The sequence below is a fragment of the Podarcis cretensis genome, assembly GCF_951804945.1.
Source record: "Podarcis cretensis genome assembly, chromosome: 1".
In the NCBI taxonomy this organism is placed as follows: Eukaryota; Metazoa; Chordata; class Lepidosauria; order Squamata; family Lacertidae; genus Podarcis; species Podarcis cretensis.
In genome coordinates this window covers 74287004-74310760 of record NC_137170.1, presented here as the reverse complement: position 1 = coordinate 74310760, position 23757 = coordinate 74287004, and the positions used below count along the sequence as shown (strand labels likewise).

General features: G+C 39.3%; 2 protein-coding genes across 2 annotated transcripts in view; one reads left to right on the top strand and one right to left on the bottom strand.

The window, feature by feature from the left end:
- The window catches only part of USH1C (USH1 protein network component harmonin), a 126033-nt gene that overhangs the window by 17168 nt on the left and 85108 nt on the right, over nucleotides 1–23757 (top strand). The gene's annotated exons all lie outside the window — the stretch shown is intronic.
- The window catches only part of OTOG (otogelin), a 95562-nt gene that overhangs the window by 41655 nt on the left and 30150 nt on the right, over nucleotides 1–23757 (bottom strand). The window contains exons 20-33 of the mRNA XM_079965543.1: nucleotides 23502–23667; nucleotides 22578–22652; nucleotides 21765–21808; nucleotides 21537–21687; nucleotides 16736–16843; nucleotides 13385–13523; nucleotides 12959–13093; nucleotides 11545–11691; nucleotides 10971–11090; nucleotides 10050–10166; nucleotides 8717–8873; nucleotides 7527–7553; nucleotides 4576–4743; nucleotides 693–971 (exon numbers count right to left, since the gene is read on the bottom strand). Coding sequence (XP_079821669.1) covers nucleotides 693–971; nucleotides 4576–4743; nucleotides 7527–7553; nucleotides 8717–8873; nucleotides 10050–10166; nucleotides 10971–11090; nucleotides 11545–11691; nucleotides 12959–13093; nucleotides 13385–13523; nucleotides 16736–16843; nucleotides 21537–21687; nucleotides 21765–21808; nucleotides 22578–22652; nucleotides 23502–23667 — 1833 coding nt within the window. The remainder of the gene's footprint in view (nucleotides 1–692; nucleotides 972–4575; nucleotides 4744–7526; nucleotides 7554–8716; nucleotides 8874–10049; nucleotides 10167–10970; nucleotides 11091–11544; nucleotides 11692–12958; nucleotides 13094–13384; nucleotides 13524–16735; nucleotides 16844–21536; nucleotides 21688–21764; nucleotides 21809–22577; nucleotides 22653–23501; nucleotides 23668–23757) is intronic.

Below are 23757 nucleotides of genomic sequence, written 5' to 3'. Positions count from 1 at the left end.
AAGACATCATGTTGCCATAACACCAATCTATTCCAATTTAAAGTATATATTTTGGACATTTGCCATTACAAGGGTTTCATGGTGCACAGTTAACAATTGGAAATTAAACTGCCAAAAGAATTCTTCCAAAAGCAGCACACTCAGGAAAAATAGTGGGTTTTAGGTTGAGACAGATGACAACGACCACATACTCAAGAGGTAATTAAGAGAACTAACCCAAATACAGTAGAGAATATATAGTCAGTAAACAAAAAGCAGCTTATCTGACCTGATTATGTAGTTCAGACCAACAAATAAGAGTTTCAGTGAGAGTAATGGGTTAACACTAAAGAATTTGAGTGCATGTGCCTACAAAACAGCTGGTTGTGAACTTCTGGTCTGCATGTACATGATCTCATTTTACATTTCAAGCTAGAGAAGAAAAGAGGAAGGGAATGGCGCTTGATTTGTAATAAAATTGAACATTATATTCCTAGCTGGATGAAGTTATATTCTGAACCTGGTAAAACTAAAGGAACAAGTTTAAACTACAGAAATATCACACTCACAAGCAATTCAGCACCAGGATGTTGTGTTTTAAATTGATCGGTCATTTATGAGAACTCCTATCATGATAAAAGATGATATCATACAAGGGATGCCAAAATCAAGTTTGAAAATGTAGCCACCACAATTCATATTCAAGTACTTACCAACAAGTTTGAAAAGGGTAGCAAGTCTGAATGCCTCAGAGTGGCGATATTTAACAATATTCACAGAAGCAGCAGAAATGTGGATGAAGGCTCCTGGCACTGCAAATGACTCAAAGGAGCTATATCCTGAAAGCCATGTGTTTTTGTGGATGGCAAACGTCGATCTGTTTTGAAAATGTTCACTTCTTTCCCACTTGGCGAGAACCAAGGTATTGTTGGAAGCTAAATGAAGAAAATAATTTGGTCTGTCAGCTGATTCAAATGAAGCCAGGTTTGGATCTGGAAAACAAACAGCAATAACAAAAAATAATTACCTGAGCTGAGCAGAGTTTTTTTTGAGTTTTGCCTCCAGCACACTACACTCTGTTGTGACTGTTTCTACACTTTTTAAAAACACAGGCAGGTTCTGCTAGGCTCAGCTTAGCCCAAAGCAACTATACTATCTCAAACTATCTTTAGGCATTGAAGAGAGAGCAAGCCTAGTAGAAGGGACTGTGGGGGTGCCTGTTTAGTTTGATGTTCAAAATCACAGAGTTCTTCCAACTGCTATAAATAAAATTTATTATTATTTATTATTACAATCACTGTGTTGAGGCATTTCTTATGAAGCAGGCAGCCTTTTCCCCACGTCAAGTTTCCTTGCACCTCAGAATACTAAATTGTGCAGGGAGTCTTTACACACAGAACAGATACCTGCTTCGGGAGTTATTTGCCCATGTGATAACAGCAAAAGTGGTGGAAATCATGTGACTTGTGGGACAAGGCTAAATACTGGGGTGGGGATGTGTCAGATCTGTCTGTACTGTGAATAACAAAACAGATTGGCTTGATTTAGGGCAGTCTTTCATGCTGTTAAGCTGGATAGCACCATTCACCATTAACAAGCGAGGGTATAGGTGGATCATGATAGCTCTTACACTTACTTTTCTGAACTTTTGCAGGTTTCTTACCTGGGGACACCTTCCTCGTGTCACCAATTTCTAAACCGATTACATATGCCCCCCCCCCCCAAAAAAAGCTAGGGGAGGAATGTGATTTCTACTTTCCCAGTCCAAAATAACAGAGTCTGCCTTTGTGGGAGAACTGGTGCAACTATCTTTCTGAAAACTGGTGGGCTTCATCCTCTCAGGAGGGGGTTGCTATATCTTCAGTTTGCATCTAAAAAATATAGTAAAAAAATAAAAAAGACATTAAATAAATAAATAAAGGTTTTCTGCATGAAAACCCCAGGATGACTCAGCCTGAAATCTGGAGTGGCTTCTTTGCCTTCAAATTCATCCTTTTATGTGAAAAGGAGAAAGCTATAGCCATTTTTAGATCTCCCATAATAGTCAAAAGAGAAAAAAATAACACCTCTGGTTTAAGAGATCAGATTTGGACCAGAATAATGAGTCAAATCAGAATGACAAAGATCAGATCTAAAACAGATCAGGCTGCTTCTAAATGCTATGGATACAAGGCGGATCTTGTGGCCGCTGCACACTCCTGCTAAGTACATGACAGAATAGGGCTATTGTTGTAAACAGAGGAGTTTCTGAAACTATAGACTGAGGAATTTCGAAACACTACATTTTTCAGAGAACATTCTAATTCCATAAGACAAATGGTGTTTAACAAGTTATATTTTTCATTAAACTCGCTCTCCCTAATGCCCAGGAAATACCTCCCACCAAACCCTTATTCACAAAAATATCAAGAAAGCAACATTTGTACTGTAGGTTCTTGTTTTTCAGTTTTTCCCTCGTCAATTGGCCACCTTATCCCAGAAAACATGACCGCAACAGGCAATTCTATGCGTTAGCCATATTTTTACTCTGGAATTTTCAACGGGTCTTCAAAATACAGAGACGCTGAGAGCAGATTTAATTGTAGGGTAAAGTAACGCTCACTAAAAAGGGTGACAGAACTGAGACTCAGATGAGCATCTGTTGTTCCAAATATTATTTTGCTGTACATTGTGTTATTTTGCTTAAAATAACCATAAAACTACTGTAAAATCAACTGTCCCCCCTCAGGGCTGGATAATGTTTCTTTAAAAATCCTGCAGAGAGAACAAATAATCTCTGTTAAACAGATGTTGTGTGATGCACAGTTCATTACTCAGGAATACTGTCTAATTTTCCAAGATGACAACATTTATTGTGTGAATCATAATTGCACCAAAGGCACTGACATTTTCTTCCATACACACAGTAGCGAGAAAACTAGCAATACCAGTGTAAACTACCAATAGCTAATTCTTGTAACAATTTCATTAAGTTTCAATAAGCATTGGTGAACTCAAAGAGTCACCTCAGACAATGCACATGGAAGGGAGTGAGAGTATACCTGCCCTTCTCTGACCACCTAGCATAATTGCCCCACATGAAGATATTGTGGGACAGCCACATAAAGCCATAACATATAAATAAAGTCTGCATATGTGAACATCCATATGCTAATTTCATGAAGATGATTTCCCGATAAAATCCAGCAATACAGATGTCCACTGAAGGAAAGGGGATGTTTTGCAATCCACTTCACAACTTTGGACAGTGGGTCACTTCAGTTTGGCACTTTGAACTTTCACCTCAGCAGGAACTAAAATAAGAGTTTTGCTTCAGAAGATTCAATACTTTGTCAGATTGATAATAATGGGCAAATAAACAAATGGCTTTCATTTTCTTATGTTTTATCCAAATTGGATGCCATTTACACAATTTTTAACAATATGCTTCTTTAATATTTCCTTTATTACACTACTATCTTCTATTAGTTATTTCAATAACAGTTTTAGACTTTGATTTTTTTTAAAAGTTCCATTTACTCCACAGACCACATTGGCTTGTTTGCTTTCTCATTTCTAAATAAGGAAGCAAAAATTATTTTTTTAAAAAAATAAAAAATAAAAAATGGTTGAAGAAAATATCTTTGTAAAGTACAAAAAACCACACATTCAATTCTAAAGTGGAGTAGATATCTGGCTAAACAACCATCAAGAAACTCCAAAATCATCTCTCACATCATTCACACATCACTCACTTTTTTTCTGTTATCTGATTGCTTACTCACGCATGTTTTAAAAACTCAAATAATGAAAGGTGGTGTTGGAAGTAATCCTAAAAACCTCTTTACACTTGTGGTTTCCCACTTAACTACAGTCCCACCACCTGCCAACCAACCATAATGTGAACTCAGCTGACCTAACCATTTGTACCTCACTAATTCTACAGCTGGCTGCCTGTTTCCAGACTTCCTCCCATGCTTTTCTACCTCTGTTCCTGCCACAGGGAAGATAAAGACTGCTGGGTCCACAAATTTGTTGATCTGAAAAGCTGAAGTGCCGGACTATTTATAAATCAGCAATCACCTTGTAAAGATCCACTCATTAGATAGAGATTTTGGCAGACAGCCTTCTTGTTGAGAACCTACTGATAGATGTAGAGTGAGGTTTAATGCTCCTTCTACAAAACTTCCTACATTCTGATGCAGCCAGAATCCATGCTGCCTACTAAGGAAGGACTGCCTTGCTGGGGGGGGGGGGGACACTGAAAAAGGATATGAAAATAATACCATTTCCCCATTGTTTGTGTCTGGTACAGTGGTACCTCGGGTTAAGCACTTAATTCGTTCCGGAGGTCCGTTCTTAACCTGAAACTGTTCTTAACCTGAAGCACCACTTTAGCTAATGGGGCCTCCTGCAGCCACTGTGCCACCGGAGCACAATTTCTGTTCTCATCCTGAAGCAAAGTTCTTAACCTGAAGCACTATTTCTAGGTTAGCGGAGTCTGTAACCTGAAGCGTATGTAACCTGAGGTACCACTGTACTTGAAAGAAAGATGCATCTGAAATAAGTATTGCCTTTGCTAATTTTCTAGATATTTTGCAGCGACAATGAGTTTACCATGTGCTTTTGGCTTATACAGTCCCGATGTCAGCATAAAGTGTACTGCATTTCCAGGAGCAATAGCATCTCCTCTTGCTGGAAAAACAGAACCATCCAGCAGCTTGGCTCCAATTGCAATTTCTCTGTCCAAGAAGCTGACCAGCTTGTAGGGGCCCTTTCCCAGAACTGTCAAGAGAAGGCAAGGTTACATTTCCTGTTGAATGCCACAAATGCTTGTATCGCACATGTTTATTGGTCAGTTTGTACAGTGGCAAAGAAAACACCACCATCAAATGACATCAGAACTACGAGTCACGTAAAAGCTGTTAGAGATGTGCAATGTTTGCAAGCTCAGCTTCAAAAATGATTTGTTTCAACCTTTTCTCCCTCTGTCAGGAGGAAAGTATCCGCGTTAGATTTCTTCCCTATGTTAAAGCCCAGTGCTCATATAGGTGGGGGGACCCCCTGAAAACAATCATTTCCACCCCAAACACAAACATTATTATAGTGGGCTGCTAGTGTGTAAATGCATTGGGTACCAAAAAATGGAACCAATTTGAGGGCAAGAGTCAGACCCTGCAGGCAGGGAGGGTCACCAAAGGTTTTAAGAAAAGCTTGGGCTTGTGGAAAGATTGTCATCTACCTCCCACAGCTAGTAGGGGCCAAGGGTTGGGCTTGTGCATATCTTAGAGCTATGTTTGGATTTTGGCAGTAACATTCTGTTGTTTCTCCTGAGCCTGAAGACCTAAAGGAGAATGGACTTGCTCTGGAGATTTATGTACCCAAAAGGACTTTTTATTTGAGCCCCTAGGATCTTTGTGATGAAGAGTTAAAAGGACAGGGCATGGATAATTTGCTTCAGACAGCATGAATCATCTGGGGCTAATTTGTCCCACCCATCCCGCTAACTGTGAAAAAATTTCACAGCACCCCAGATACATATGACAATAGCTAACTTAAGTCCAGCATGCAGACCTTTATCAAATTAAAATGCAGAGGGTGATATCCAATATTAAGTCATATGCTTAGTGGACCCATTGAAATCAATGGACCTAAGTAACGTTAGTCCATTATTTCAGAGCACCTATAATTTATGCAGACATCCCCAAAGATGTTACATGAAAAAAGGGACCAAATCTGATGTACTATTGCAGACCCAGGCTAGCACTGTGATCAGGCCCAGTGCTGTCAACATAATGGCAGTGATACTGGTTTGGGATCCATCATAGACCAGATCAACTCAGCCCCACCCCAGATTCAGCCCCATGCCCAGATTCAGGGAGGAGAGTGTTCCACAGACTCCTGATGGTGGGAGCAGCAACCAATGGCCTTCCCACCTGCCTGCATGTTCTGTGAGGAGAAGGGGGGCCAACAGTGGCTGTTTTAGCAGGGAAAGCTGAGCAGAGGGACACCTCCACTCATTCCAAGCTACTGCAGCCTGCTGTAAAGGGCATTTAGATTGCTCAGTAAGTACTATAAATCAAAATGTAGAGGGAATTCTGTAAAAAGCATGTAGCTTATCAATAAAAATGTGCTGCCAGACTATCAGAAGGCAGGATGTAATTGAAAATCACTAATATATGCAAAATAATGAATTGGATCCGAATGTCCCTTCCTCTAATAGAAAGTGTCTTCCTCCAATGGGAAACCTGAAGGACGGACGGAAGGAAGTATTTGGATCCAACCTAGTATATTCAAGCAATATTGAATCAAAATTCATGGCAACTAAGCATTTCCTATCCCCTTCAGAGGGAAGTGGAGCTGGTACTTAGCACCCATCCTGTCTGGTACACAACAAAAGAAGACCTTAGACCCTCCCTGTAGTTTTACTGCACACATTCGTATGTTTAGAACAATCTCAATATTATCTGAGGAAAACTCAAAAGAAGTCTTAAAGGAATGGAAAACTAAAACAATTTCAACCTGACTTTTTTAGATCCGCCCCCCCCCCCCCATTACCTCTGGCTGTAAAGATTGTTCTGGACTCTATAAAAATATATCTAAAATACATAAATATGCCAAACATGGACAGTTTCGTTTTGTACAAGAGAGTCATACCCTTTTAGCTATATAAGAAAATGTACAAGCTGAAAGTGTCAAGTGATGCGTTGTTGATTTCTTACACCAATAATGAATCCAAATATAGTAATAACAGCTAGGGAGAGACTAACAATTATCAAAGCTTGCAAATTAGCTCCCTCTTGAGGCCCTTCAGGGGAAAAAACACAGAGTATATCTCCAGCAAGTGCACATTACATCTGAACATTTTCTGCTGTGAGGTGGGAAATGCAACTATTTTATTCTATTTTGTTTATTTTCTTACATTTTTATTCCAAGGTGTAGTACTAGTAGTAACAAACAGTGGTACAAACAGTAGTAACTAGTAATTCTAAGATATGGAATCATGATGCAGCAGTATTAGACGGTACAGTATTAAACATGATACTTGATAAAACTTGATAGTAAATATTAGGCAAATAACAGGAGAGGCAGAAGGAGGCAAAATTCTGGATTTGGCCATTCTTGACTGTTTTATGGCCATTCCAGGAAAGATGCACCTGTACCAAATCTTGAAGTCATATCCAAGTGGCAAGTGCAGGTCTCTATCTCACAGAAAGCTTTCAAGTGCTGAGGCACACACAGGAGGAACAAGCATGGTAATCTACTACATTCTTTTATTATCTTCATAATCTCCTTTGCCTTAGAAATACTGTTCAGAATGTGAGATATTAGATGGAGAGTGCAGGAGTGCAACTCGCTCTCAAATGTATGGAATAATTATGTGGACCAGATATAAATTTGATCCACATTTGATCCTGGCATACATTTCAAGGTTAATCAGAACCATACCTGTATGTTTAAACAGTAATGAATGCTGCTTTGATAAAACTGGATATGAAGTTATTTTATTAAAAGTGGACAGAAAAATACTGAACTGTTTTATCATCAATTCCCCATGATTTGCTTACCTTTATTGATATATTCACAATCATAAGCTAAAGGAAAGGAAAGGAAACAGTGAGCAATATAAATCTGGAACACAAGTAGCAGTATGTTCTGTATAGATATGGGCATATTTGCACAATCACATTTCTATTCAGACTGGGAAGAGAAATTAAGACTGGCAAATTAAAAACTCACTACTGACTAATAAATCTGATACAGAATGAAGTATCAGCTGCAATGAGCAGATGCTTATCCTTGTGTGACCTCTAGTGGATAAGAATAAGCTTAGTCATACATCTTTGTACATCTTTCCTGAAGAGAGATGAGAAATTGATGTGAATACAACAGCTTTGGGATCTTCTAGAGGAAATGCATAATGCCCAACTTTGAACTTAACTTTAAAAGACCAGAAAGAAATCTGAATCATTCACATTTCTTGTAAAGGTAAAGGTAAAGGGACCCCTGACCATTAGATCCAGTCGTGGCCAACTCTGGGGTTGCGGCACTCATCTCACTTTATTGGCCAAGCAGAGCAGCGCACGGAAACACTGTTTACCTTCCCACCGGAGCGGTACCTATTTATCTACTTGCACTTTGACGTGCTTTCGAACTGCTAGGTTGCCAGGAGCAGGGACCGAGCAACGGGAGCTCACCCCGTCACAGGGATTCAAACCACCGACCTTCTGATCGGCAAGCCCTAGGTTCTGTGGTTTAACTCACAGTGCCACCCGCATCCCTCACACTTCTTGTACTTCTGCTTAAATGGGAAAAAAAGGTAGAGCCCTTTGCTTTCCGCTCACTACCAGTTGAGAGAATTTTTTAAGCACCAATACTCCTTCAACACAACAATGTCCCACCAAGCCTGGATCTCACTGCAGGGAGGATGGCCCACTTAACTAGGATGACTAGCAGAGATTGAGTGGTTTGTAAATTCTAAAGAAAGACAGCAGAAGAGATAAACTTCTAGACTGCCATAACTCAACAAGAGTTGATTGGCACTGAAATTGATTGAAAACCTGGCCTCGGAGTAAAAAGGCTACAGAACAGGGTATCAGTTCAATTTTTCTTCTGCAAAAGGAATAGGGAATCCATAAATGCCTAGATTTTCTCACTAGCAAATCAGTAATGCATGCACTGCAGTAATTAAAGCTGGGTGCGGACACAAATTCTTCCATTCTATTTCAGCATGCAAATAATATTTAAGCATACTTACGACACAGTCTCGGAGATCTCCAGTCTACTGTAACTCCTTGTTGACAACATTGATGTGCATAGGCTGAAACACTTGTGCAGAAACACTCACAATCCCCTCCCTGGTTACAACCACATGTGTCTGTCAAACAGTTTGAATAAAACCAGGTGACATCAACCTGAAGAAGATAATTATTACTGTAACATATCATTACCTACACAAACATTGGCAACCCAATGTGTTTTCAGCACAGAGCCACAGATATCTAAAAAGCAAGTTTCAAAGGATTCTGGCATGCAGCATTTACTGTTGATTTGTATTAAACAAGTTCATCACTATGTCCTTTCATATATGCCCTGTTGTTTTGCAACATTTGAAGCCTTTTGAAGGTAAGCAAGGCACTGGGCTTTCATAAGAACAGGGTCCTAAAGTCCTTCTCCCTACTTCCCAAAGCCTAGTTAGCACTTTTCCAGCTTTGGGAAAGAAATAGGAGGACTCCAGGACCCTGCCAGAGCCTCATGCCTCCTTACCAAAGTTTCTATATTGTAAACAAGAAAATAAATATGAACTAATATGTAGAATTTATTGGCCTCCTAGCATTTATATACAACATTTATGATAGTTAAAACTGGCACAGATTTAACAATTAAATAACCTTTTTCTTTTCTTTCCTGTGCCACAACTTGGTAATACCTTGTTCCTGGCACTATCAATTCATCAGTCAATGATGCTACACCATTGTACTGTGCTATATATTGGTGCTATATGCTGCTATATCTGATCGCTGCAAACATTTCACATTCCACAGTTAAGATTATTCTATGTTGGGAACATCTTCCTTGCAGTTCTAAAAATAGCAGTAACTGGTAGTAACTGCTCAGGATCATGGAATGGGAAGAGAGGAAAATAATTGCTTCACTTAATTGCTTCAGGTGAAGACTGCACACACTGTCAGCACAATGTGATCACTGCCAGCAGGCTTGGAACCTCACCAAGATAACATAGAAACACTTTTTATGTGAATTGATGTCTTTATATTGGTAGGTGAGCATGCAGTGCCACAATTTGTGTTCAGACACTGGTTGTATGAACTGTCACCTCCACAGGTCAACACAAATTCTGGGTGGGGACTACAAACTCATTAGTGTTCCTGAACCATCAGTCTTACAGGTAGCCATATAGAACCCAGTTAGCATAGTCACTGTGGTTGTTCTTCCTGCCCATCCTAAATGCAACAGACTTTATGATCAAACTGTAAATGCAGGATCAGAGTTCTACATTATTCTAATATGGAATTCAGGAGCTATACATTAAAAACCTTAAGAATTATCATTATGCATGAGCGGCTACTTACCACTGGATGGCAAGACTCAAATATTTCACTTAAGAGTATTCCACATTCTTTCTTGGCAAATGGTTCTCTGAGTGGGTTTAAAATGCATGGATGCCGAATGTCAGAGCTGTCAACACACTGAATCCAAAAGCAAAATAATCAACCAGGAGAACATTTTCTTACAAGCAGTATGGTTTTCTAACTTTTAAAATAACCAAGAAGTGTAACATACACTAGGTTCTCTCTCTCTCTCTCTCTCTCTCTCTCTCTCTCTCTCTCTGTGTGTGTGTTTGTGTGTGTGTGTGTGTGTGTGCGTAGCACAGCTGTTCTGAACAGCACACTGACAGTCCCCCATGCATAAACACCTATAACTACAGAAGAATTCACCATGTCTAACTGTCTATAATATGTATAGAGTATTTTCTTACCAATCCCTAAAGTAAGATGACTATCAGTATGCTGCCCATTCTGATTTAAACAGTCAACAGGAGTTGGGATATGGACTCATGCAAACACACACACTCACTTACTCACTCACTCACTCACTCACTCACTCTTTAAGAGGCATTGATATACTTCTTCTTTAAAAGCCTACTTTTTTGGTCATGTTGCTCCCCTTATTCCTCCCTGGCCCCATGTACTGAGAGTGGCATATTACTGCTATATGTTTGCCAAAAGGAGTGTGCTGTGGGTTGGAAAATCCAACTTAGGTATCATAAAGCTTCTGAAAGTGCTTTCTATTGTCACTGGGGTTTGAATAAAAACAAAGTTGCACAATAGTACAAACAATGTAATACTTTTAAAATTATAGTTTTTAAACCGTTGTTTAGCACTACTGTTCAGAACATGAAAGCCAGTAACATACAGTGCAGTTGGAGCTTGATTTTAAATGATAAAGAACTATGTAGTGAAATAGAATGAGTGACCACTCCAATTATTTACCTCTACAGCTGCCCAGCTACTTCCAAATTCTTGTGCATTTGTTAACTCAAAATTTTCTGGAGTTCTCATTTCATTTATTGTTTTTGAATCAAAATTTCCACATAATCCTGTCAGCACACCCTAAAAAGAAGGCAAAGTTATTATGACCAGCTGGTGGCATTTTGTTTTCTAATCAAAAGTCCTATAGAAAAATATCTGTTCCCAAAGGCATATAATCAAGTGCTCAGTAGTGCGCTTCAAATATTCTTAGACTACAACTCTCAATATTTATGACTATGACTATTTATGATACCCTAGATATGGCAATGCTCATTATTTACTACAATATTTCATTTTTACAATAAATCTAAGCTTCTTAATATGTTAAATATGTTAAGAATATATGTTATATATATGAACAATATGTTAAACATACGACTCATTCTAGCCAAAGCCAAACCCTTGGAAATCCCATTGACTTCAACTGGACTGTTAAGTATAATGCTAAATCTCTCCAAGAAAAATGAATGGGGTTTCAAACTGCTTAACTGTAACTACATCATACTCATAATTAGATGAGGCAATGTGCTCTTACCTGCCACTGAGGTCCTATCTCTACATGAACAGTTGTTCTTTGATCCCACATTACTGTGATGTGTTCATTGGGAAAGTGAACAAGTGTGAAAAAACCAGCTTTCCATATATGCACTTGCTGCAGTTTGTCTAGGTAACTCAATGGACTCTGTTAGGAAAAGCCAGCCCACACATATTTATTTATTCATTTAAAGAATTTTTATACCATTTCATTAATATATATCACAGCAATATAATATCCAGTAGAAAGGCAATAAGTGTACTGAGTACTAGTGGTCAGGTTTAACAAACATAGAATGAAAGCATAGTGTTGTTCATGCATGCCGTAAAGCTATCACAGCAAAGGCCATCATCCAAGAAGTCACAAAGTGATCACAGGGCCTCATCTGCTCATCCCAGTGCATGGGAGATCTATATGGGAGAAGGCACTTTCTCAAAGTAGGATGCCCCAGCAGCTTGTTACAGGTTATTTATTAAGGGTTTATGTGCTCATGGTGGGTTGCTTCAGCGAACTGCTGCACAGCTGCATTCTGTACCAGCTGCAGCTTTAAGGGCAACCCCACATAGAGTGTGTTGCATCAATCTAGTCTCATGGTTATTAATACATGGATCACTGCAAAAGGTAAGATAAAGGACTCCTGGGTGGTTAAGTCCAGTCAAAGGTGACTATGGGGTGCTGCACTCATCTCACAGTAAAAGCTTGTGTAAACTACATTTAGAAGAACAAGCACTTCAGTGTCTTCTGAACATCTCTCTAAGGTTAATATTATTTAATATATGGGTCTGTTTTTTCAAAAGACGTGACATTTATTGGCTTGAAACCATTGTTTACGTTATGCATGCTTAGAGGTTGCTTTGAACCTATGTCTAATGTGCAGGGTCCACTTTGCATTTTCTCTGCATGCTGCTTATCACCTTGCTTGACAGACACACACCAGCACATCTGTCATGTGATGTCAGGTGCAAGTATGTGCAGTGCAAAACACAAAAGCACTGAAGGGGGAAATATGTACAGTGGTACCTCGGGTTACATATGCTTCAGGTTACAGACTCCGCTAACCCAGAAATATTACCTCGGGTTAAGAACTTTGCTTCAGGATGAGAACAGAAATAGTGTTCCGGCAGCGCGGCGGCAGCAGGAGGCCCCATTAGGTAAAGTGGTGCTTCAGGTTAAGAATAGTTTCAGGTTAAGAACGGACCTCTGGATCGAATTAAGTACTTAACCCAAGGTACCACTGTATATGTGTACCAGGGCTGGCTCAAGCACAAGGCAAATTGAGGCAATAGTCAGGTTTGGGAGAAGAGGGTGGCAAACATTTGTAGGCTTGCAGGGTTGGTGCACAGAGGAAGCAGGGGCAGCAGTCCCCAGTAAAGTTATACCTATGTGTCTTTCCTTATGCGGTGCTAGTGCTTACCGGATCTCCAGTGTCATCGTCAAATATTATGAATGATTTTCCAATGTTAATGAAAATATACTTTCTGCAAATGATCCCAGTGTTAAAGCAATTCACGTTTTCTATGATGATCGATATACTAGTAATTGAGGAACTCTGCAGAAGGAGGGAAAAGCAGCTGGTTGCAACTTGTTGACATTTGATGAAAACCTGTCTAACGTGTCCAATTCTCCAGTCACTCTGATCCCACCCCTTAATGATATCTCTCTCTGGCTCTGAAGATAGAACTCACACAGAGATGGCTGGTGAGGTAGTGCAGCAGGTAAAAAAATGCCACCAGTCTTACCTTTTAATGCAAGCTTTATTCAACTTAAAATTTAGAATAAGTAGTATGTTGGTTTTTTAGAAAAAAAGCAAAACTTTTTTTAAAAATCCTCAAAGTCTTACCTTAACCAGGTAAACCTTACAATTCCCAATGTAATCAAAGGAAAGTCCATCAAAAGTTCTGTAATGGCGGTCTCCATACGTAGTACACATTGATGGGCAAGGATGAAAAGTACATTCAAATGACCCATGATAGCAGATGCTGGTGTTGGTGGAAAGAAAATCAAGAGATATAATTTCAAAAGTAATCGTAATTATCAATGCACAAATAAGTCTGTTAATCTTCTGTGAAAGCAAAATGCATTGACACTCCTCCTGATCCAGAAATCCAGTTCGGACACAAAGTTGTTGCACATGCAACCAATCCATACATTTCAGTGAATGGATAAGATGCACATGCATAAAGCAATGTGTGTGAGTTCTGCTTCTCGGCCCAGATTGCTGGACCTAACTGAATGCTGCAGTGCCAGACAACAAAAACCTCATAGCATCCCACTTTGGGAAGAATAAAAATGTTTGCAGATTCCATGTGAAATTATATAATCATCTGAATTATAATATATTATAACAATAAACTGAACACATGTAAAGTAAAAACTCAAAATGAAAAGTAGGAAATAAATGAAACTACCTGAAAATATTACAAAAAATCACAGAACTGTATCCAATTACATAACGGATCACATAACAGATCCATGGAAATAATGGTCATGGCTAACTTGGCTCCAGTAATGTCACTGGATCTGCTCTGAGCATGACTTAGTCTGATACAAATAATACAAAATATCAAAAATAAATGCCACATTGAAAAATAGATATACAGTGGTATATACAGTTGTTTTTTCTAAATCTACACATGTATTTATAAAAATGAAATACAATTAGTCCAGTTTCATTAACACATACAGTTATACATTCACTGGATATCCATTAATAACAAATTCTATTCTTATTCACTGTGATGTTAGTCTAATATCCATTTCAGCATCAACCTGAGATATGAACAATAATCAATAATACATATTTACTATAGGAAGATTCATTACACGGAGAGACAATGCCCCCATGATTCTGGACAAATAGAAACAATAGAGCATGTGCTTCTCCAGTGCCCATATTATAGACACATCTGAATTAGCCTCATCTCTCCACTACTCCATAAGTACCCAGGGCACACAGGACAATCCTACACCTCCCTGCTGCTTTCAGATGCCAACCTTGCTACAACATACAATGTTGCTGGGTTCTGCATAGCAGCATTCAAAATTCATTGGTTGATGACCTGCACCACAAACTAGATTTTATTACACTCATATCAGAGTGCTTTGCAAATTGATAGTCATAGCCTCTTATATACTAACCTTTTATGCTCTTCCACATCCATTTAATGCTCCTAACCCTTCTTTTAGCTTCTTATAGTCTTTTATATATACCTTCTGTTTTAATAATTTTAGCTCTCCAAAACGTTTTACAGATTTTGCAAATGATTGTACTTGTACCCCACCCTACTTATGCTGGTCTATGACCATAATAAAGGTTTGATTAATTGATAAATATTTACATTCTACCAAACTCACCTTGAGTATCTTGTAAAACATATTGTGAAAAACATATCACACTATTTCAAACATTCTATTCATACAAGCTTGCCAGACAAAATTATCCCCCATCCCCCTACACGCTGTTTTGGGAGTTCTCCTGACCCCTTCAAGCCAAATTGGGAGGAGAGGGTAAGACCCTTTGACCTTGGGGTTTCACTGATAGAGCTTGTTAGGTGAATCCTGCCCACTGAGCTTTCTTCTATAAACAACGTGGATATTGCTAGCGTATTGGTGGATAATTGGAAGTTTATACTGTGGTGAAGATTCACTTCTTGACAAGATCAGAAAATAAATACTAACGATCTAATTATCCTCTTGCCTGTTATATTATTAATGACTGGGTTTAGACTTCTCAACTAATACATTATGCTGTTTCAGAATTACAGCAAGCCCTTCATGACATCCTCTACAGGGAACGAATTTTTGTGTGTGCAAACAATTATTGAAAGTGAAAAGTGTACAGGCCTTGGGGACCAAGGGAGGTAACATGGGGTCACTTTACCTTCCTGCCAAGTAGAGATGGCTTGTAAGTCGCTTCACCAGTCGGCCAAAGGGCTACAAATGTCTTCTAGAGCAGATACTGAGAACCTGACAAGAGGCAGAGGCAGTCAGTCAGCACGAGGCTGGATTGGGCAAAGACATCCAGACAAGGCATTGACTAGTGCTGACTGGACCAGCCTAGATTACTTTAGGCCCTATAGAGTTGTGCAGGCCCAGTGGTAACAAATTAGCCAAACTGGTCAACAGGGGTTAAGTTACTGTTGAGATACAGTGTTGTGGTTGCAACACTCTGTAATACTTCTGCTATCAGTCTAGATGATGAGAAGAAGAGGCATAAGATGGAGTGTTACTTCCAAGATTTTAGCTGTCAAACATTTGTTTGTTGTATGGAAACACCAGCATATTACTGGTTCAGAAAAATGGGTGGATAGTGAAGGACCTTGCTTAAGAACTGCTGTATGAGTATAAACTACTGTTAAGCAAATGATGCTGTAACAGGATTTGTTTATTTGAGTTTTAGTCCAAATATGAAAAAGGCAAGGAGAAAATAAGGTGATTTATGAAAGGAGACTAAGATACATCTTTAAAATATGTATGTATATTTGGAAGTGGAAACTAATCTAGGAAAGGTAGTTAATATTGTGTTTGGATGTTAAGGGAAAACTATACATTACAGGCTAATTAATGCAATAGTCCCCTATGACTTCGTTTTTAGAAAAAAGTGAAGCAGCTTTGAAAGGAAGGTGTTTGGCAGAAGCAGATGCTTCACAATAATGGTGGAATAGTGTGGTGCGATAGTGTGATTACCTGACCTCCCAGCAGATGAGTCTCTGCTGCTAACAGGGAGAGAGAAGTGTATGAGCAAGGAGACAGGAATGTCAGTGCAGTGCAAATGAACCAGAAGGAGTGCTAGATTGGCTCTGTCAGTGCATTTGCAATGTTCTCCTTCCCGCCTCCTTGCCTTGTCCCCTCCCTCCAGGTAGGTAGAAGTGACTCTGCTGTCAGAAGGTCAGTTGTCACTGCATCATCTTTCACAGATGCTTCACCTTTCCCAGACTCCAAATCAGTCCTCTGGAGTTATTACACTGGTTAATTTATAATTTTTTACCCATAGCTATCCATCATTTTCCCAATGCATAATTTAGTTATTAAAAACTATTTTAAGATGGATATTTTTTTAAAAAAAATCACTTAAATGCCAGTATATGCATTTAAATACTGAAATAGGAAAAAAACAAAACAGCAATTCAGAACCAGAATAGTATAGTTGCATTTATAACATGAAATTTTCTTTTTTAAAGTTTCTACTCACCATGTATGGCAGGAAGAAATTACTTTATCCCCAGGAAAGTACTCTTTGCCTTTCCAAGAACACGGGCATTCATCTGGCTTGAAACATGCGTCACCATGTTTAACAAGGCTATAAAAAACATCAAATAGAAACTCATGGTCAATTATATTTTTAAATTTATGTAAATTTGAAGAAACAGTTTGCATGCATATATTCCTGGTTGCCGCTGAATAATTCAACTGAGCATCGGTGGGGGCGTATACTTGTGAAACAGAGCACTGATGCCACAGTCACGATCAGAAAGGTACCCATGATGTAAGCATTGCTATTACTTTTGCCCTAGTTTTGACACTTGAGGTGTTTAAGAACATGTCTTATTTCTCTGACTGTAAGCCATTTTAACCTATTTTTAATATTGTGTTTTAATGTTGTTACTTGCCCTGAAACCTTAGGATGAAGGGTGGAAAATAATAGCTATTATGATTAGCAGCTAAAAGTGTTTTAAAATATGCTCTCCCTCACCAAGAGATATCATTTCAATTACTCTTTTTAAAAACATTTATTAAACACTGCATTTTGTTGCTGGTTTAACCATCACAGCCACCTAAGCTTCTCTGCGATAAAAAAAGAATTTAACAAATTTGCAGTAATAATTTTTTCCCCCCCTCGTCTAGCATCTTCTACAGTCGTCTAGAAAAGTCCTCTAGACTAGAAAAAAAGTTAGCCAGCGAACATTTCAAGTATTGGTACTGGATAATCAGTGCCAGGATAACAAATACATCTTTTTACAAAGTCTTTGGCATGATGACTGTTTTGGTCAATGTCTAGACATAAATGCAACCTAAGATTTCACAGGAGCACTTTTATTAAAAGATGAATCACTCTTTTGTAAACTGTGGAGCAATAATAGCCAACGCTTTCCTGAGTGTGTTTGCTTTCTCAAATTTTACAAGTTATCTAGAAAATGTTTACTGAGAAAGCAGTAACTTTTTCCAAAAAACAACATTTATATTAAACTTTAAAACTATAATTTTATTTAAAGCCTGTTGGGAGTTGATGTACCATTTCAAGTTCTGTGTCACTTTCTTGGATGGACAGTGAACTACAAAGCTGAAAATTCCCACTGGTTTAAGCTACCAACTAAGTAGGCCACATTTAGAGACAAAGAGCATCACTTTGACAAGGTGAGACCAAAGTGCAAGTTTCATGTCTGTAATATTACCCTGCATAAAACAAGTGTTAACAGCTTTCTCTCTTGGAAAGCCAAGCAGCCAGATTGATTACAATGATCTAAGAACTCAAAAAAACAAAACAAAATGACATTTTGACATTTTGGCAGGTGGTCTCCACACCTCAAAATGAATATTGTATAGCTGGAAAAGGTTCAGAAAAGAGCAACCAAAATGATCACGGAGCTGGAACAATTCCCTTATGAGGGAAAATTACAACATATGGGGCATTTTAGTTCAAAAAGTAAGCAAGCAGGGTGGGGGCGGAACATAATATAGGAATATGCTTAATGTGTAGAAAGCACACAGACATAACTTTTTTCTTTCTCTTCATAATGCTAGAACCTTGGCCCAGCTACTGAAGCTGCATGCTGGAAAATTGTAGCTAGACAAGGAGATACCTCTTCACACAGTGCATAATTAGACTATTAAATTCACTACAGTAAGATGTAGTAATGGCCACCAGCTTCAATTCATGGAGGATATCAATGACTTCTGTGTGCTACCTCCAGTATCAGAGGTGGTATGTCTCTGAATACCAGTTGCTTGAAAGCACAAGTATGGAATGTGCTATTGCTCCCATATCATCCTTGAGGGCTTCCCATAGACATCTGGACAAGATGGGCCTTTGGTCCAATACAGTATGACTTTTAGGCACTTATTACAAATGACTTTATTTCTATTATATGTCAAGGTTCAATATGATACCTACAGACCAACTGAAATGATGGACCTTTTCATAGACCCTATTACTGAGCTTAGTAAAGGTAAAGGGACCCCTGACCATTAGGTCCAGTCGTGGCCGACTCTGGGGTTGTGGCACTCATCTCACTTTACTGGCTGAGGGAGCCGGCATACAGCTTCCGGGTCATGTGGCCAGCATGACTAAGCCGCTTCTGGCGAAACCAGAGCAGCGCATGGAAACACTGTTTACCTTCCCACCGGAGTGGTACGTATTTATCTACTTGCACTTTGACGTGCTTTCAAACTGCTAGGTTGGCAGGAGCTGGGACTGAGCAATGGGAGCTCACCCCGTCGTGGGGATTCAAACCACTGACCTTCTGATCGGCAAGTCCTAGGCTCTGTGGTTTAACCCACAGCACCACCCGCATCCCCATTTACTGAGCTTAGGCATGATTTCATTTCACTGGCATCTCAATCATATGCCATTTATCAGCCCCTACTGTTAGCAGCAGTTACCAACCACATACATGAATGCATGCACAGAACAGAAACTGAGAGGAACAGCATTGAAGAAAAAATCTCACCTACACTCATCACCAAGGGCAACTTTAGATATTCTAAGAAGCAATGACAGAGGAAGAGTGTATGATTCTTCCACACATTTCCCTTTAGGAGATAGTCACATTGCCCCTCATTAAAATTTAGCACTTTTAAAGTAAAAACTTAATATTGCCAACTTGGTAAAATGAGACTTTCACATTATTTTTAGTTGATCATAGATCAATCTTATGCCAGCTCATCACTTAACAGGAGAAGGCAAGCCTGGATGTTGTTAAAGGCAAGTCATGATAGATTTATAGTAAATTCTGTTTATTACTATGATCAGCTAAGCTATAAACCTCTACACACCTCCCTATCAGTAAGCCTTACGCAGTGGAGCTTACTTCCACGCAAATAGACATAGGCTTGCACTGCAAGTATCAAATAAATTCTATGGAAAGGCTATTATAGAATGATTTAGCAACGGGGGGATGCACACTTAAAATGAAGGTCATTGTCAAGCTTTTGAACTAAATACCCTTCCTTCAATCCTGCATCATTTTTAAAAGACAAGACAACAGTCCATTTGAATTTATAAAATACACTGCAGATAAGAGGACTGTTCGTTTTACCCCAAGGACAACAGAAGAGTACTGCTGTCACAAAAGGTGGTTAAAAGAAATTACATTCTGTCTATGTTATTACATTCTGTCTATATTAACTTCATTAACTGCACAATCCTAATCATGTCTATTTAGAAATAAGTTCTACTGAATTCAGTAGGACTTATTCCCAATTAAGTGGGGTTAGGCTAGCATAATTCTCTCTGGCTATTGATAAGAAACATTCTTGGGCTCCATTAAAATCATTATTTTCTTGTATAAATTAGAAAGTGATGATTTTTCTTTTCTTTTTTAAAACAAACCTTTCAGGAATTCATTTAAGCTTCTTATAAGTTATTTGATCTGGTATGCCACCTGTTTTACAATGAGAAATATTTTTTCTTTTGAGATGAGAAAAAAGCAAGCAGAATATTCCGAGAACCTTGTTTTCATTATTCTTGCAACATTATTCTTGCAAAAATACCATGGACAGTGCCAAAGTTCAGAACTGGAGGAGGGAGGTCCATAATTGTGAACCTAGGTGCATTCAGCTTCTTTTGAGCTGAACACAAGCTCTACAGGAGATTTCCCCAGTGCCATCACTTCCCATCACTGCAAATGCCTCTTTTCATTCCCTCTTTTAACTGACAATATCTTCATTACACTATGGCTGGCATCTGGAACGGCAGTCATCCAAGTACCAAGGATCCTGGAAATATAATTTCTCAGGACATCTGACAGACAATTTTAAGAACTTAGTAAGGCACCCTGGAAATTTTGATTGATCTGTTAGATTTGTTACCTGCTCTTCACCCAAAGACCCTGTCCGCTTATATAAAAAGATGAAATGCATGCATTCATAGTAAAAGCAGCAGAGGTGGCGGCATCAGTAAATATCTCACCCTATCCCACCCAATACCTGGATAAAAAGGTGCATCTTGACCTGCTGGCAAAAGCTGTATAGTGACACTGTAATACATAGCTCAGATGGAAGACACACTTCCAGTTGCTCCATCTATACAAGCATTTCAGCTTGCCAAATGGAACAACCCCCATTCTTCTCCCCCTGCATGCCAATTTGGGAGGCGTACACACATGAGGGAAGGGGAAACCCCACTGCACAAGTGGAAGTCCTTGAGTGGGGCTGCTGCTGACAAGGTTGCTTATGTGAATCCCACCCAAATTCTTCATACAGAGATACTGCTTTTAATAAAACGGACCTCTGTGGAAAAGATACCCAATCTGGATGTCTCTATACCAGCCTTAACCAAACTGGTGCCCTCCAAACCTAAACCATGATGCCTTCTTAATAAAGATGTGCAACTGTTTCCATAGTTAAAACAGTTCCTGTTTGGGAGGAACTGTTGGGAGTTGTAGTCCCAAACATCCAGAGGGCACCAGATTCATCCCTGAAGATATTGAGTGAGTTCTACAATGGGTACAAACGCCCCGTGGAAAAGATAACAAAGCTACACACCTCCACAGGAATAAGAATGGACTGAAGGTTGTTTGATCAACGGAGGCTTTTTAACACTGCTTCGTTGCATGATGCTTGCTTTTTGATGTCCAGCATATGACAAGATGGGAGGAGGGTGAAGCATCCCCTTGCCTCTGCTGCCAAAATAACTTGAGCTAGCCATAGTCATCAAATGTCTTTGACTTCTTAAAAGGCAGAAGGCCATACTACCAAATGTACACTAGGTGCTGAAGTGGCCATAGGTTTTATGCTAGTAGGATAAAACTGAACTTGTGTTTGTCTTTACTTACCCCTGAGGACACATGCATCCTGAAAAACAAGGAAGATGTGCCGATATAGTGAGGTTTAGCAGTTGGTTTTCACATGTTCTCTCCCTGCCAAGCTCCATAGTTTGTGGATTACTGCAGTTTACATAGATCTGGTCATCTGGACAGTCATGAACTACAACAAGAGAAGACACACATACATCATACTGTACAAGGGAATTCTGGATTAAATAACATCTTTATGTTACATACCAATGTTGTTTTCCTCACAGTTCATCATTCCATCTCTGCAGTGGCTGAAACAAAAATGCAAAAGGTCAGGACCATCAGAATCTTCTTATATAAACTTAAGGAATCTGGTCAGAGTTCTTCAAAGAAAAGAATGGTGCCAGTACTGTACATACATGCTATTTTCCCTCTGATTTCCCTTTTAAGAAACTCTTGCACCAGATTTCCCAGGATTCTTTGGAGGAGGCCATGTGTTTTAAATTGAGTATTAAAAGGTATAGGGACCCCTGACCATTAGGTCCAGTCGTGGCCGACTCTGGGGTTGCGGCGCTCATCTTGCTTTACTGGCCGAGGGAGCCGGCGTACAGCTTCCAGGTCATGTGGCCAGCATGACTAAGCCGCTCCTGGCGAACCAGAGCAGCACACGGAATTGACTATTAAAGGTGCTTTAAATCTATGGTGTGGATGTGACCCAAGTCACAAATCAAATTAATATTTCAGACCTCAATACATACAGTATTGAGCAGGTGAAAAAAGATGGGGCCACAAGGGAAGCAGTCTTAAAAATTCATTCTTAGCCCTCCAAAAGCATAGCTAGTGAAGGCCCATACAGACTGTGAGACAGGTCAGCTGCAGGAGCAGAAAGAAATAATGCAGTGGAAAGGGACAGTGCCATCTTCCCTGTTCTCTCCCTGTGGTTGATCTGTGTTCCAAAGTCAGAAAGGATGGGGGAAACCCAGTGTCTGCTAAACACAGCAGCATAAAATTCTGCCAGGTGGTATGCTTGGCAAATCCTACAGAACATTAGAAACTGCCCTTACTGTGGGAATAGCTTACCATTTTCCCAAAGATGTGATTATGTTTTCTCCAGGTGAATAGTCAATACCCTGAAAATAGCAGGGACATTCATTTCTATAAAGGGGAAAAAAATAGAAAATTTGTTTCCATGGAAACAACACAGACTCCCCCTGTTATAAAGATGCATTCACTTTAAAAATAGTTATTAACATATTTACAAGTATTCTTGTCAAACACTGTATATTGGAATGCATTCCTATCACTGTACTACCCACAGCCAATAATAAATAACAAATGGCAGAGCCTATGGACAAGCATTTATGTACTGTTTCCCCTTCAGCAGTAATCCATGCTGGTCACAAAATATATTTTCTAAGGAAAACAGAATGAATAGGGCTGTGACAATCAGAAACCTCAATAAATTACCTCACATATTCTCAAGATAATAGAACTGCAGGATGATGCAAATTTGGTAATCTCCAGTAAACTCTGAGCACTAAAAAATCCACATGGAAACATGGCACAACAGGCTCTTCAGAGCATGAGACAAAAATGAACTTAATCTGCTCATCCATTCCCAGGTGAGGGTCCAGGAATGCTTAGCTCTATCACAGAGTTGTGTGTGGGTTCCTATATATACATATCTTTCTCAGCACTGTTGCCTGTTTCTTCACTTGAAGCAAAAGCAGACAGTCTTGGAGGGGCCATTCCAGTGCACTCTCTCATACTTTGAGGCAAAACTGACAGAAAAGTTTGGCCACCCCAAGTTTACAACCATCTCATATAAGCATCAACGAACCCTGTATTCCCACTGCTGGCTAAATGCAGCATGCCCCCCCCCGGCCTCTTTAGTTCTGCAGTTCATTTCATGTCTGAAAGTTAACCAATTTCTCAGCTAGTCCCTTAAATCTGAAAATATACTTTTACAAAGTGGTTGGTGTCAGCACTACAAATTATACCTACTGTTGCACACATCTGTCAGTTTTGATGTTCAGATACATTCCAAGAGGACAGGTGCAGCCTTCAACACAATCATCACTGCACGTCTCTGGCACAGAGAAAGCTTGGCAGGATCTGCCACAAGTAGATACACAGGTACTGTACTCCTTTGTATCTTCACATGAAAGAGCTAAGCAAATGAAACAGACTTCTCATATTACAAGCCAAACGCATAAAAGGCAATCCACTCTCAAAGGCCTGTAACACATTTCATCCCACA